At 47.4% G+C, this 15,000-nt stretch overlaps 1 protein-coding gene across 1 annotated transcript in view; it reads right to left on the bottom strand.

The window, feature by feature from the left end:
• kif28 (kinesin family member 28) overlaps nucleotides 1–15,000 on the bottom strand; it is a gene marked incomplete at both ends in the record, with an annotated part of 40,691 nt that overhangs the window by 11,178 nt on the left and 14,513 nt on the right. Inside the window, 12 exons of the mRNA XM_080762404.1 lie at nucleotides 3,181–3,267; nucleotides 3,401–3,508; nucleotides 4,395–4,513; nucleotides 5,204–5,339; nucleotides 5,661–5,784; nucleotides 6,213–6,276; nucleotides 7,121–7,211; nucleotides 7,620–7,741; nucleotides 8,235–8,377; nucleotides 8,839–8,906; nucleotides 13,737–13,848; nucleotides 14,374–14,528. Of these exons, the coding sequence (XP_080618530.1) occupies nucleotides 3,181–3,267; nucleotides 3,401–3,508; nucleotides 4,395–4,513; nucleotides 5,204–5,339; nucleotides 5,661–5,784; nucleotides 6,213–6,276; nucleotides 7,121–7,211; nucleotides 7,620–7,741; nucleotides 8,235–8,377; nucleotides 8,839–8,906; nucleotides 13,737–13,848; nucleotides 14,374–14,528 (1,329 nt within the window). The remainder of the gene's footprint in view (nucleotides 1–3,180; nucleotides 3,268–3,400; nucleotides 3,509–4,394; nucleotides 4,514–5,203; nucleotides 5,340–5,660; nucleotides 5,785–6,212; nucleotides 6,277–7,120; nucleotides 7,212–7,619; nucleotides 7,742–8,234; nucleotides 8,378–8,838; nucleotides 8,907–13,736; nucleotides 13,849–14,373; nucleotides 14,529–15,000) is intronic.

The following is a 15,000-nucleotide window of genomic DNA, read 5'->3' as shown; positions in this document are numbered from 1 at the left end:
TGGACCATAGACAATATGATATTAAATATTAAAAGCAGTTTTAAAATGCATGTTATTTGCGCTTTAATTATTTTAAGAGCAGGAATATCGTTTGTCATCTACAGCAGCAAATTAGTGATCTGGGTAAAAGATGTACCATCATTTTATTTTTTAACTCTCTGCCTGCTGCTGGTACATCTCACCTGGTCTCTGCTCTCTGCCTGCTGCTCTTAAAGCTCACCTGGTCTCTGCTCTCTGCCTGCTGCTCTTAAAGCTCACCTGGTCTCTGCTCTCTGCCTGCTGCTTAAAGCTCACCTGGTCTCTGCTCTCTGCCTGCTGCTCTTAAAGCTCACCTGGTCTCTGCTCTCTGCCTGCTGCTGGTACATCTCACCTGGTCTCTGCTCTCTGCTGGTACATCTCACCTGGTCTCTGCTCTCTGCCTGCTGCTTAAAGCTCACCTGGTCTCTGCTCTCTGCCTGCTGCTCTTAAAGCTCACCTGGTCTCTGCTCTCTGCCTGCTGCTTAAAGCTCACCTGGTCTCTGCTCTCTGCCTGCTGCTCTTAAAGCTCACCTGGTCTCTGCTCTCTGCCTGCTGCTTAAAGCTCACCTGGTCTCTGCTCTCTGCCTGCTGCTCTTAAAGCTCACCTGGTCTCTGCTCTCTGCCTGCTGCTTAAAGCTTGTAGCGCTGCCACACATTAAGTTAAAAAAAGGATTTATTTTATTTATGGCATTTAAAAGTGTATGTCATTTATGTAATAATGGTCCTTAATTAACGCCATCCTTTAAGGGTAAGGCCCTAAGTTGTTTTGTTTTGTTATTGTTTAAGGGGTGTTTTGAAAGCCTATGTTATGATTTGAGGGGATTATTTTGATTGACGGGTCTGAGGCTGTCTGACGCACGACAAAAGAGGCGTTGGTCGCCGGCCCGCGGGAGGAACGAACGAGAGAGGCAAACCATCCAGGAAGTCCACGGGAGACCTGGATCAGTTTGATCAATTATTTATTAAATAATAACTCTGCTCGAACGAACGCTATAGGTGGAATATAGCTAAGGCCACACTGCAGCGCACGATACTGCAACACTGAAGAGACCGGTGAGACCGTTTATATTTTCTTTTACACCCCGCGAGGATCCACTGTTGTTGTTTGCCCTGGAATCATTACGTGTGGATTATATCACTTCGGGGGATCCCTTTAACTTTTTGCATAACTTTTTGGAGTGACCTTTCGGTTTTCCCTCTTTCTGGGACGTTATTGGAGCCGTTTGGATCTACGGAGCGACAAGGAACAATATAGCGTGCGGGCGTGCACGATCGAGACGCGGACTTTATTTACTCTTTTCTTACAGACCTATCTATTAAACTATTTAAGCGAGCGTACGTGCGTGCGTGCGTGCGTGCGTGCGAGCGTAGATCGCGGACATTCGTTCAAACGGTGGTTCAGAACTTTCAGCTCATTCTTTTGATTTTGTGGGAGTTTACAACTGGCTGTATTATTATTATTATTTAATCTGGTTAGATAAAAAGTCACCTAACTTCATCACTACTTCGCTGTGTTCTCATGAGTTTGTTTGCTGTGTGTCTATTCCTGTCATACAGAAATCAGTTGTGTCGAAAGGAGATCAGTCAATATCTCGTAATTTAAAAAAGAGTAACAGTTCAATTTAATTATCAAACCGTTACAAGCTCACCTGGTCTCTGCTCTCTGCCTGCTGCTTAAAGCTCACCTGGTCTCTGCTCTCTTCCTGCTGCTTAAAGCTCACCTGGTCTCTGCTCTCTGCCTGCTGCTCTTAAAGCTCACCTGGTCTCTGCTCTCTGCCTGCTGCTGGTACATCTCACCTGGTCTCTGCTCTCTGCCTGCTGCTGGTACATCTCACCTGGTCTCTGCTCTCTGCCTGCTGCTCTTAAAGCTCACCTGGTCTCTGCTCTCTGCTGGTACATCTCACCTGGTCTCTGCTCTCTGCCTGCTGCTGGTACATCTCACCTGGTCTCTGCTCTCTGCCTGCTGCTCTTAAAGCTCACCTGGTCTCTGCTCTCTGCCTGCTGCTGGTACATCTCACCTGGTCTCTGCTCTCTGCCTGCTGCTGGTACATCTCACCTGGTCTCTGCTCTCTGCCTGCTGCTCTTAAAGCTCACCTGGTCTCTGCTCTCTGCCTGCTGCTGGTACATCTCACCTGGTCTCTGCTCTCTGCCTGCTGCTGGTACATCTCACCTGGTCTCTGCTAGGGATGGCCAAATGGAAAGATTGTATTAACCGGTTACCGCCAGGACTTGCCGGCTAATTAACCGTTAGCCGTTAAGGAAAAAAAAGCGCTGTTTTGCGCATTAAAAATAGACAAATACACCGTTTACACGCGGCCTGCTGTCAATCAGTGCACTAGTGCGAAGGCTACAGTCTTCTATCCGCACATATGTATCGCGGACCGTTCAGGAAGGATTAGAGAGAGAGAGAGAGAGAGAGAGAGAGAGAAATACAGAAAGACGTGTCTCTAACGCGCGCGCGCGAGCGAGAGAGAGAGAACGTCAGAAAGAGAGAGGGGGGGGGGGTCCCGTTAGCAACAAGCTAACAGCATACCGGTACGTTCGTTCTATGATCCATAAAACGACAGATCTGCCGTTTAAGGAACCAACGTTCGTTGCATGAAGGGCAGATCTGCGGGCGCGCAATGCTGTGTGTGTTTTCGTCTTTTTTTCTTTTTCCCTCCTGCTTCCACAGTCCACTAGTACTTCATGCAGTTGCGTTGGTGTTTTTGTTTTGGGGGAAGTAAGTCACGGCACATGCGTGGTTGCACTGACAGTAAAGGTGGAAAGAGGGGGTGTGTGTGTGTGTGTGTGCTTGGTGTTTTGGCCGCGGTGCCCGCTCTCGGCGCTTCAAAATAAAATATATATTTTTTTATCGGTGAACCATTAGCCGTTAGTGTTGTCGGTAAACAAATTAATAAACGGCTAACGGCTAACGGTTGTCGGTGGCCATCCCTAGTCTCTGCTCTCTGCCTGCTGCTCTTAAAGCTCACCTGGTCTCTGCTCTCTGCCTGCTGCTGGTACATCTCACCTGGTCTCTGCTCTCTGCCTGCTGCTGGTACATCTCACCTGGTCTCTGCTCTCTGCCTGCTGCTGGTACATCTCACCTGGTCTCTGCTCTCTGCCTGCTGCTCTTAAAGCTCACCTGGTCTCTGCTCTCTGCCTGCTGCTCTTAAAGCTCACCTGGTCTCTGCTCTCTGCCTGCTGCTGGTAAAGCTCCTCCATCAGGAACTTACGGTTCACAAACTTGGCTTTGGACCAAACCCACACCTGAGAGAGAGAGATAGAGAGAGAGAGATAAAGAGAACTAGATGTTATGATGAAAATTATGTTTTAAAAAAGGGAGCCATTAAAGTAAGTATAATGTTCTACCTGTTTATGACAGACAGACAGACAGACAGACCTGTTTGCTCTCCAGTGATGTCACTCTGATAACGATGTGTTTCTCCAGGTCGTGACCTCTAGAGTCCGACAGCGCCAGGTTCTCGATCTCCAGTTTAAACTCCACCCCCTAAAGACACAATACAGGTTTAAACTCCACCCCCTAAAGACACAATACAGGTTTAAACTCCTCCCCCTAAAGACACAATACAGGTTTAAACTCCTCCCCCTAAAGACACAATACAGGTTTAAACTCCTCCCCCTAAAGACACAATACACGTTTAAACTCCACCCCCTAAAGACACAATACAGGTTTAAACTCCTCCCCCTAAAGACACAATACAGGTTTAAACTCCACCCCCTAAAGACACAATAGCGCACAAATGGCTTGATTGTGCCGTTTTCTTGATTGTGCCGTTTTCTCGATTGTGCCGTTTTCTCGATTGTGCCGTTTTGCCGTTTTCTCGATTGTGCCGTTCTCGATTTTTGCGTTTTCTCGACCTTCAGACACCATGGTGATAACTAGGGTGATAACTAGGGTGATTGCGAACGCAGTGAGCACTTACTATGAGACCTAGCAGATCATGTCTGTCTGTGTGTGTGTCTGTCTGTCTGTCTGTGTGTCTGTCCCGCTATCCAAATATGGAGTGTGTTGCATCAGCAATCACTCAGCTCCATATATGGGCACAAAAGGGGCCAGGTCCACTCAGCTCCATATATGGGCACAAAAGGGGCCAGGTCCACATATACAGTAACAGCGGGACAGACACACAGACAGACAGACAGACATGATCTGCAGGGTCTCAGCTGCGTTCGCTTCCCGCGTTTGCACGTCTTACTGGTAACTAGGGTGATGATAACTATGGTGATAACCAGGGTGATAACTAGGGTGATAACTAGGGTGATAACTAGGGTGATGATAACTAGGGTGATAACCAGGGTGATAACTAGGGTGATAACTAGGGTGATAACCAGGGTGATAACTAGGGTGAACACCATATTAAAGCCATGGTCACCTTGCTGAGCTCGCGGCTCATCTGGTTGGCCTCAGACACCAGGGGCATCAGCTTGGTGTAGTCGTAGAACACCGCCAGGAGGCTGGGGTCCGTCTGGCTGCTGTGGACACTGGACTCCCCTGCACGCACACACATGCACGCACACACACACACACAAACACAGAGAAGAAGAACGTAAAACAACTTTCTGGCCTTGACAGCCCATATACATCCAAACAGAAAACTCCTGTTTGATTGCATTAAACGACGCTAAACGACATTAAACTGACTTTGCCACTCACTTTATGCATGTGCGTACCCTCCGTTGTGATATATGTAAATTATATTGAGAATGAGTTCCATTTTCTTTTCTATTGCGCGATTGAGCGACTGAGATTGGATTTTCGAACCGAAGATATTTGCACTAGCAGAATATATAGATGTGTATTTAATAATGATGAGTGATTTAAGAAACCTTTTATTTGAAAGAATTGGACGTCTGAGTGTTTCATGTTAAATTGGTTGTTCAGTGACCAAGTTTTTGCTTTTGGAAAATTCATAGAGAAGGCGTGGCAGTTACGTTGGAGAACGATGTATCCATGAGTAACTGTCTATTTGTGTATAATGTATCATTATATATGTACAATTTTGTGAGTGTCTTGTAAGCCCGTGCGGGCTGGGCATCTTATGATGTAGGACACTTTAATAAAAACTCTATCTATCTATCTATCTATCTATAGAGAAAGCTTGGGACATACGGACAAAGAAAACTTATATGTGATGTATTTATTTTATATATTTTGGTTTATTTACGTTCTGTTTTTACACACCCATTTGGATGCCTTCAGCAGCAGCCAGTTCAGACAGGAAGTAGTCGTAGTCATAGCGACTCCAATCGTCGCCGCCCCTCTCTGAGGGATAGCCAATGAACAGGTAGGTAGAGTTGGAACCCAGGATGAGACGGTCCTACACGCGCACACGCGCACACGCGCACACACACACACACACACACACACACACACACACACACACACACACTTACCTATATGCAATACACATTTCTTTATTTTTTCCAGTTTTTCCTGTGTCTATGAGGTGACAGTACTTCATTAGACACCCTGGAGTCGTTTTTATGTGCAATGGTGTATTAACTTTGTATTTAGGGTTTCTTCCTGGAGGCTGAACCCTTGACAGTCAAACGGGCCAATGAAGTAAACAGTAATACAGTGACATAACATAACCAACCCTAACTAACTACTAACCCTAACGTTGTCCCTTCAGACTCACCAGGTGTTGCAGCTCAGCAGTCCGGGAGATGGAGTTACCGTTGACAATGACCTTTGACCCTGCCAGGGGCGTCAAAGACACAAGGCGCTGGACGTTCTTGAATACAGCATGACGATCCTCAATACTGACACACGCACGCACCCACGCACGCACCCACGCACACATGGCACGCACGCACGCACGCACGCACCCACGCACACATGGCACGCACGCACGCACCCACGCACACACACAGCTATCATTGCGTATCCCTATGATACACATTTGTTGCATTATTTGATTATCACAACAAGAACTGTTAACTCCTTTGCTGCCCCTAGTGTTAGCATGCTGGTAATACATTTTCTCAGCGATGTGATACAAAAATCACACATGGTTTATGATAGTCGGGTGATTTACGATAGTCGGGTGAGTCGACAAACAGACGACGCGCGTTCATATATGGATTCAACGGTTGTCTACGCTTAGACGCATAGCTGGCATAGATAGATCTGTCCTGATAGCCTAGCTACGTTTATGAGCTTAGATGGCAAGAAAATAATGAATACTCACCCAAGACCTTTAATACAGATGGATTTGGCGTTGGTTGAGTCAGACAGTCCAACGTCCCACTCACCTGAGAAAACACACAGATACACACACTGAATACAGGTGAGATAGAGAGAGAGATGCATGAACACACACTGACACACTGAATACAGGTGAGATAGAGAGAGAGATGTATGAACACACACTGACACACTGAATACAGGTGGGATAGAGAGAGAGATGTATGAACACACACTGACACACTGAATACAGGTGAGATAGAGAGAGAGATGCATGAACACACACTGAATACAGGTGAGATAGAGAGAGAGATGCATGAACACACACTGACACACTGAATACAGGTGAGATAGAGAGAGAGATGCATGAACACACACTGACACACTGAATACAGGTGAGATAGAGAGAGAGAGATGCATGAACACACACTGACACACTGAATACAGGTGAGATAGAGAGAGAGAGATGCATGAACACACACTGACACACTGAATACAGGTGAGATAGAGAGAGAGAGAGATGCATGAACACACACTGACACACTGAATACAGGTGAGATAGAGAGAGAGAGATGCATGAACACACACTGACACACTGAATACAGGTGAGATAGAGAGAGAGAGAGATGCATGAACACACACTGACACACTGAATACAGGTGAGATAGAGAGAGAGATGCATGAACACACGCTGACACACTTAATACAGGTGATATAGAGAGAGAGAGATGCATGAACACACACTGACACACTGAATACAGGTGAGATAGAGAGAGAGATGCATGAACACACACTGACACACTGAATACAGAAGTCCAACATCTTAACCACTAGACCATGAGTCAGTAGACCGGTGCTAATAAAGGACTAAGTCCTTTCAGGACCTTTAATAATAATAATAATAATTATCACCATCCTGGATGAAGAGTTTGACAACTCCAGACAGCTGAGCATCTTCATTAATGTTTATAATGTAAGGATACATCTGCATCATTCTCCTCTCCTTAGAACAGGGAGACAGAGAGAGAGAGAGAGAGAAAGAGAGAGAGAGAGGAAGAGGAAGAGAAAATAATCATGTTACCATTCGTCCATGTCTAACAATACGTCCTTTTCCATATGCCTGATACAGTTTGTTTTGCACCTGCTCATGTTGATATCTTGCATATAAAATACGAACTATTTTATACCTGTAATCATGTTGTCATGTGACATGTTGTCAAGTTCCTTCTTCTTATTCTACTGCGTGTGTGCGTTTACCTGCGTTATACTGGTGTACCGCGTGTGCACCTGAGAGGATGGCCGCGCGTGCATACCTACCTGTGTTATGGTGGTGTAATGCTGCTCCCAGTCCCTCAGTGTGTTTACCTGTGTTATGGTGGTGTATTGCTGTCCACTAGGGGGCAGTGTTTACCTGTGTTATGGTGGTGTATTGCTGCTCCCAGTCCCTCAGTGCTTCCTGTAGATGTTGTTCCCACAGAGTATGGATGGCTCTGATCTGCAGCTCATTGTGACTCAACAACCCACGCAACTCCTCTGGACGCACGCACGCACACACACACACACACACACACACACACACACACACACACACACACACACACACACACACACACACACACACACACACACACACACACACACACACACACACACACACACACACACACACACACACAAAAGTGCTTCAGGATACAGAAAGCATCGCCTTCTCCATATATGGCGACTGGCCAATTATTGCAGACACTGAGCAGAATTTTGACGAATTTTCCCCCCACCTCCCCCCCGGGGACCCCCCCTCTCTCCTGCCCCCTCCCCTGCCCCTCTGATCTTAAATACAACAAAACTTAATCTAAAAGTGATTGGATACATGGCGAATGCATTCATTCCTTGCATTCTGCCTACACATGTTGCGACCTTCGGTTGTGTAAGCACAATGCACTGAAGTCTTTCAGTACCCCCCCCCCTCCCCTGCCCCCACCCCCCCTCCCCTCCCCTGCCCCTCCCCCCCCCCCCCCCCCTCTCGTACTGCTCTCATGGTCGGTGCGTCGTCCGTCCTGCTCCAGGCGGGTCAGTCTCTGCAGCAGACGGACGTTCTCAGCCTTCAGCTCTTTGACCAGACGCTCTGTGGGACTCTCGTTCACCACCGCCCGGTTCTGGATACGCTTCGCCCTGGACCAATGGGAGCACAGGAGGATATGTCAAGGAATCTTGGGTTGAAACAATTAAGAAGTGTTTCTTATCCTTTTGTTTAGTCTTGAATCCTTATTGCCTTTGGCTTTCCGTGAGGGGGCTAGGGGTTGGACTTAAGAAAGCTTATATCTAGACTGTGTCTTTGCTGTTATGTGTGACACATGGCTATGGGGTTTTCCAAATACAATTCAACTGTGGATACATTGCATGTAAGTTGTGTGCTCTCCATTGATGGTACCTCAATAATAATCACTCAATCGTCGAAACGCTTCTCTTGCCTTAATTAATTGTCTCTTCTCTTTACTGACTGAGTTCCCATAACAGATTGCATGGACAAATGTACTGAGATCAAATGTGTGTGTGTGTGTGTGTGTGTGTGTGCATGTGTACACGTGCGTGAGTATGTGGTATGGCGTGCATTATGTATAGCTCATCATCACCTCTCAGCATAGCGTAGCGTGGACAGAGACTCTTCATAACAGATGTCTGAAGGACTCACAGTGGCAATCTGGAAAACAATCACACTGTCTGTCTGTCTGTCTGCGGTAATATTACACAATCAATCAATGACTGACCTGTCTGTCTGCACTTATAGTTATATTACACAATCAATGACTGACCTGTCTGTCTGCACTTAAGTTATATTACACATTCTACAACAGGTCGTTTCGAGGAAGCAATCCGATTGGTTGAAACAGCCTTCTAGCCGTGGGTTAAGGTGAGACACCCCAGGTGAAATCATGATTTTTTTTTCTTTTTTCTTTTTGCTATTTTGCTTCCTAAACATGTTTTCTTTCAAACTAAAGCAAAATACACATTCAAAATACAGATTTAGATGTTTAGTTGGATAGTTTATTTTAGCCAATGACAGCTCGTTTTTCGGGGTGAAAAGCCACCATCTCTATTTTCATGATTGGTTGTTGGTACAAAGGAAGTGACCATATTTGGATCAGACCACAGTCAGCTTGAGGTCCAGACCTTTCCAATGATATATGCCATTATATGTTGTTGCCAAGGTTTGGATGAGATATTTTGTCTCAAAATAGTGGCTTCAAATAAAACGTTTTGGAATTTTACAATACAAATCTTTAAAGGCCGTTTTCTCAAAATGAGTTTTCCTACATACAAAGAATCTCCACTTCAGTTGAACTCACATACACCAAACTTTCCAGTCTTATTCCTAACTATATTCCGCAGACATTTACACATGGATTTGTTGATATATCATTCACAGCCTGATTTACATCACATTTTATACCAAATAAATGCCGAAAATTGGGTTTTTTATGCCTGTTGACACTATTTTCTGATTTGTGGAGTGATAATTAGAGATATCAAAAATCCCATGTGTAATTTTCTTTGTCTCTAATGTGTCAACAAAATGAAATGATAATTTTGAACCTGGCTTTATCCGATCTTCAGATTTATCGTCCCGAAATGTATGCAAATTAGCGCATATAATGCATAATTTGCATATTTAAACTAAAAAAAAAATCAGAAAACATGTAATACAAAAAATCTTAGTTTTAATATAAGTCTCTCTAGGTCGTCCTCAGACGAGCCCTCCATCGTCGTTTCCAGTCATCTCGGTTCTCCATACATCCGGCCAGTTCGTTGGTACTTTGCACTCCTGCATCGCTCTTGAGTATATCCACATATGTTAGCACGGGGCGTCCTCGTGATCGATGGCCGTGTGTTGGTTCCCAGAGCACCAGTTTGCTGGCTGGCAGTTCTTGATGTCTTTGGCAGTGTCCTGCTAGTCTCATTCTCCTGGCTGCTATTTTCTGGCTCACCCTCGGTAGTCCCTCATACAGAGTCATGTTAGTGACATGTACAGTCTTGCTGATGTTAAGTACTGCACGCAGCATTCTGGTGTAGCACCCGTCAAGGGACTTCTCCAGGGTTGGCTTCAGGGTCCAGCATTCACTGCCGTATAGGAGAACAGACTCCACTGTTGCGTAGAAGAAGCTGAGTTTGATTTGTCGGGGGAGATTGGAGTTCCAAACACTGTTCATGCCATTTAGGGACCTCCATGCAAGTGCCTTCCTCACTTTCAGATCTTGCTCGGTTGAGTTGACCCATGAGCCCAGGTACTTGAAGTCCTTGACTTCCTTCAGCACCGTGCCTCCTGCTGTTGTGAGAGGTGGATGTTCCGGTGAGATGTTGTAGGTGATAACCTCAGTTTTCTTGGCATTTAGCCTAAGGCCAACTTTGGCACACTCCAGCTCCACACTGTTCAGGAGTTCCTGAGCTTGTTCCACGCTGTCGGAGAGCAGGCCGATGTCATCCGCATAGTCCAGATCTGTCAGGACTACCTTGGGATGTCGTCTTGACCTCCTTGGGGTTAGGGTGAAGCCAAGATCCTGCTCTCGTCCACTGATAGCTTTCCTGAGCGCATAGTCCAGGACTATGATGAAGAGGAAAGGGGCTAGGGTATCCCCCTGCATTACCCCGGCCCGGATATCAAACTCCTCACTGTTACCATCTGGGGTCACCACCTTGGCCCTTGTTTTTGCATACATGGACTCTATTGCCCGGAGCAAGTTGGGAGGGACACCGTAGGCCTTAAGGATCTTCACCATTGTGCCTCTGTGAATCGAGTCAAACGCCTTTTTGAAGTCGATGAAGCAGAGTACAGCAGTCAAGTTGTCCTTCCTCACCTCCTCAATCATTCTCCTCAGTGCCAAGATCTGTGCTACGGTAGTTCTCCTCTCTCTGAAGCCATTTTGGTTCTCTCTCAGGAGAGGGTCGATGGCATGCCGTATCCTGTTTAGTATCATTCTGTTGTAAATCTTTGCAGTGATACAAGTCAGGCTGATGCCTCTGTAGTTGTCTGGCTTTGAGAGGTCCCCAGCTTTAGGCACTGGAATGATGTTGGACAGAGACCATATTTCAGGCTGTTTGTTGTTCATTAGTGACAGGTTGCAAAACTCCAGGGTGAGGTCATCAAGGTCACAGTTCTTTAGGACCTCTGGGGGTATGCCATCTGGCCCAGCACTCTTGCCCTCCCTCACTGTGGATTTCGCCTTGGAAAGCTCACTGGACGTAAAGGGACCATCTTCGATGTCCAGGCCCTGGAGGATTTCCGGCACATCCTCCTCAACTCCATCCTCTGCTGTACCCAGGAGCCCCTGGAAGTGGCCGAACCAGGTAGTCACCCTGTCCTCTGGGCTGTGTCCCTCCACCTGTCCCTCCTTAGCTCTTTTCCGCCCAGTCATCTCATTGATGACTTTCCAGGCCTCCCCATATTGCCGTTCACCATGCGCTGCCTGCACTCTCTGTACGCTCTCCATCAGTTCCACTCCTTTTATCGTGTCGTATGTACTGAAGAGAAACTGCTTGGCTTCATTCAGTACAACACGTCTCTCCACGGTTGGTTCGCGCTCAAAGTTGAGCCGTGCTTCCTCCACCCTGCTGCATGCAGCTACAACCTCCGGATGTCTGGACCGCATGGACACTCTGGCTTTGTCCAGCATTGGCACGCACAGCCTGGTCGCCTCCTCATTCGCAACAACAAATCTCTCATATTCGCTGCTGGGCTCAGCTCCCTTGTCCAGCTGCCCAAAGCGCCTCCTAACCTCCTCCGTGTACCTGGCTTGCAGGCCTGGGTCGGCTGCGAATGCCTTCCAGTCGTGCCGGATCTTGGGGCTTGGCTTGGGGACCCTGAGGCTAAGTCGCACTCTCATGGATACCACCCGGTGGTCAGAACCCACAGAGTTAAAGGTGTTGTAGGGTTCCGCGTTCAAGATGGAATTCCTCCATTTTCGTCTCACTAGTATGTAGTCTAGTTGACGTCTCATACCGGTGGGCCGGTCCTGGAAGGTCCATCTTTTGCCCATTCTTTTTCTGAACATGGTGTTTGCAGCCAGTAGTTCTTGTTCCTGGAGTAGTGTGGCAAGGTACGCTCCATTCCGGTTTGTGTCCTCATGGAAAGTGTATGTCGCGTCCGTTCGTCCGAGTCTCGCGTTAAAGTCCCCCAGAATCGCAAGAAAATTGTGTGCCGGGACGCTTCGGACTGCCGTTGCTAGGTCCCTGTAAAACTTCTCCGCTTCCTCGACTGACGCCACGTTGGTGGGTGAATACACTGCCATGATGGTTGTTACTGGACTGCTACTAAACTCGGCGATGAGGATCCGCTCTGAGAATCGGTGGGTTTTCCGCAGTGTTTTACGTGCTCTAGGGCTCAACAGCAGCCCCACACCTCCGGTTGCTGCCTGGGCTTCGTTCCTCCATGCCGAGGAGGTGACGAAGGTGTAACTCTCAACCCTGCAGTGTTTGATGGTGATCTCATTGTGCACCCTTCTGTGCTCCTGGACTCCTAGGATCTCCACTCCTCTGCTCTCTGCACAGTGTGTGAGCTCCTCCAACCTCCCATCTTCTCTGACCGTGCATGCGTTGAAGGTTCCCATTATAAATGGTTTCCTGCAACGCAAGATTGCATTAGACCGTGTGCTGTTTTCGGACTGAACCCTCCCTTGCGGGTTTAAGGTCCAATCGTCATGTTGTCCCCCCGGGGGAGGACCAGCACTACGGTCCGCTGCTAGGCTCCTGCGGACTCCCGCCGCTGGAAGTATAGGTTTTGAAATGACTAGACTTTCCATGGTTGACTTTACAATGCTATATAAGAACTGTGGGGCGCAACTCCTCACAGTCCTGGTTTTAATTCGGAGTGTCCTTCTCCTAGGTGGGTTGCCTCGGCTGTGAGCTCCACCTGCCCATGCTATTTACCCATAACTGGGGCAGTGGTTGGTAAGGTGCCAGGGCGTGTCCACACACCGGTGGGCCTGCACACCTCACCTCTGGGGCCCACTGCTGCTCCGAGATCCCCTGCATTTTAGTTTGGTGTCCGCAAGGACACATATCCGTGTGTGACCACGAGGAGGCACTGCAGGAGTCTTGGTGGTGGAGAGGCTGTGTACCGGCAGGAGGAGACTTACGCAACTCAGCTCCTCTTTTCACCCCCCGCGAGGAGGGCTAGCCGACGGCAGTAGCTGAAAGCAGAGAGTAGCAAGCAGGAGCAGCATGCACTAACTACAAGCACTTCTACACAGTACTACTGCACTGACGCATCACACACCCTGTGCTAAAAGCATGCACACACAAGTAAGTAATCAACTGGAGAAGTTTCATTGTGATGGTCGTAGTGACTACATCTGTCATTAAAAAAATATATTTTTTCAGCGATATTTTTAGTTTTAAGGGTAACTGTTGTATGCTTGCGGAACTCGACTCCGTCTCGTTCCTGACCGCATCCCTGTCGTGGCAATAATCACGTTAAACAACACCCTCTCGTGGAATATTGCTTAAATCAAGGTGTTGCTGTGAGACGGTTTGTTACCATGACGGTGCGACTGTTGCCACCCAACGCCGACTGCAGCAACTTGGTGAGAACAGAGTCTCTGTACGGGATGTGGAGAACCTTCCTACCAACCGCTACATCCGCCAGAGAACTGAGGAGAGGAGAGGAGAGGAGAGGAGAGAAGAGAAGAGAAGAGAAGAGAAGAGAAGAGAAGAGAAGAGAAGAGAAGAGAAGAGAAGAGAAGAGAAGAGAAGAGAAGAGAAGAGAAGAGAAGAGAAGAGAAGAGAGTTTCCATTTAGTTTTCGTCAGTGAGAAAAGGTAGTCGACGAACATTTTTGTCTTAGTTTTAGTCGACGAAAATAACACCGGGTTTACCTGATAACGTTCCCCTAGTGGTGAGGTTGAGGTTTACCTGATAACGTTCCCCAGGTGAGGTTTACCTGATAACGTTCCCCTAGTGGTGAGGTTGAGGTTTACATGATAACGTTGCCCAGGTGAGGTTTACATGATAACGTTCCCCAGGTGAGGTTTACCTGATAACGTTCCCCTAGTGGTGAGGTTGAGGTTTACCTGATAACGCCCCTAGTGGTGAGGTGGAGGTTTACCTGATAACGCCCCTAGTGGTGAGGTGGAGGTTTACCTGATAACGACCCCTAGTGGTGAGGTGGAGGTTTACCTGATGACGTTCCCCAGGGTGGTCAGGCTGAGGTTTATGGCCGTTCCCTCTTTCAGCCGGTCAGCCTCCGACCCCGATGACCTCTGCCTCTCGCTGCCCGCCAGGTCCACCAGGTTGATGTTGGACTGCTTACTGGTGCTCTCCTTGGAGAAGATCTGAGAGGAGAAAACATTACTGGTGCTCTCCTTGGAGAAGATCTGAGAGGAGAAAACATTACTGGTGCTCTCCTTGGAGAAGATCTGAGAGGAGAAAACATTACTGGTGCTCTCCTTGGAGAAGATCTGATAGGAGAAAACATTACTGGTGCTCTCCTTGGAGAAGATCTGAGAGGAGAAAACATTACTGGTGCTCTCCTTGGAGAAGATCTGAGAGGGGAGGAGAAAACATTACTGGTGCTCTCCTTGGAGAAGATCTGAGAGGAGAAAACATTACTGGTGCTCTCCTTGGAGAAGATCTGAGAGGAGAAAACATTACTGGTGCTCTCCTTGGAGAAGATCTGAGAGGAGAAAACATTACTGGTGCTCTCCTTGGAGAAGATCTGAGAGGAGAAAACATTACTGGTGCTCTCCTTGGAGAAGATCTGAGAGGAGAAAACATTACTGGTGCTCTCCTTGGAGAAGATCTGAT

The sequence above is a fragment of the Protomyctophum bolini genome (assembly GCF_963924005.1).
Source record: "Protomyctophum bolini genome assembly, chromosome: 1".
NCBI classification, from domain to species: domain Eukaryota; kingdom Metazoa; phylum Chordata; class Actinopteri; order Myctophiformes; family Myctophidae; genus Protomyctophum; species Protomyctophum bolini.
The sequence above is the reverse complement of the archived record's forward strand: the minus strand, read 5'-3'. Positions and strand labels throughout refer to the sequence as shown.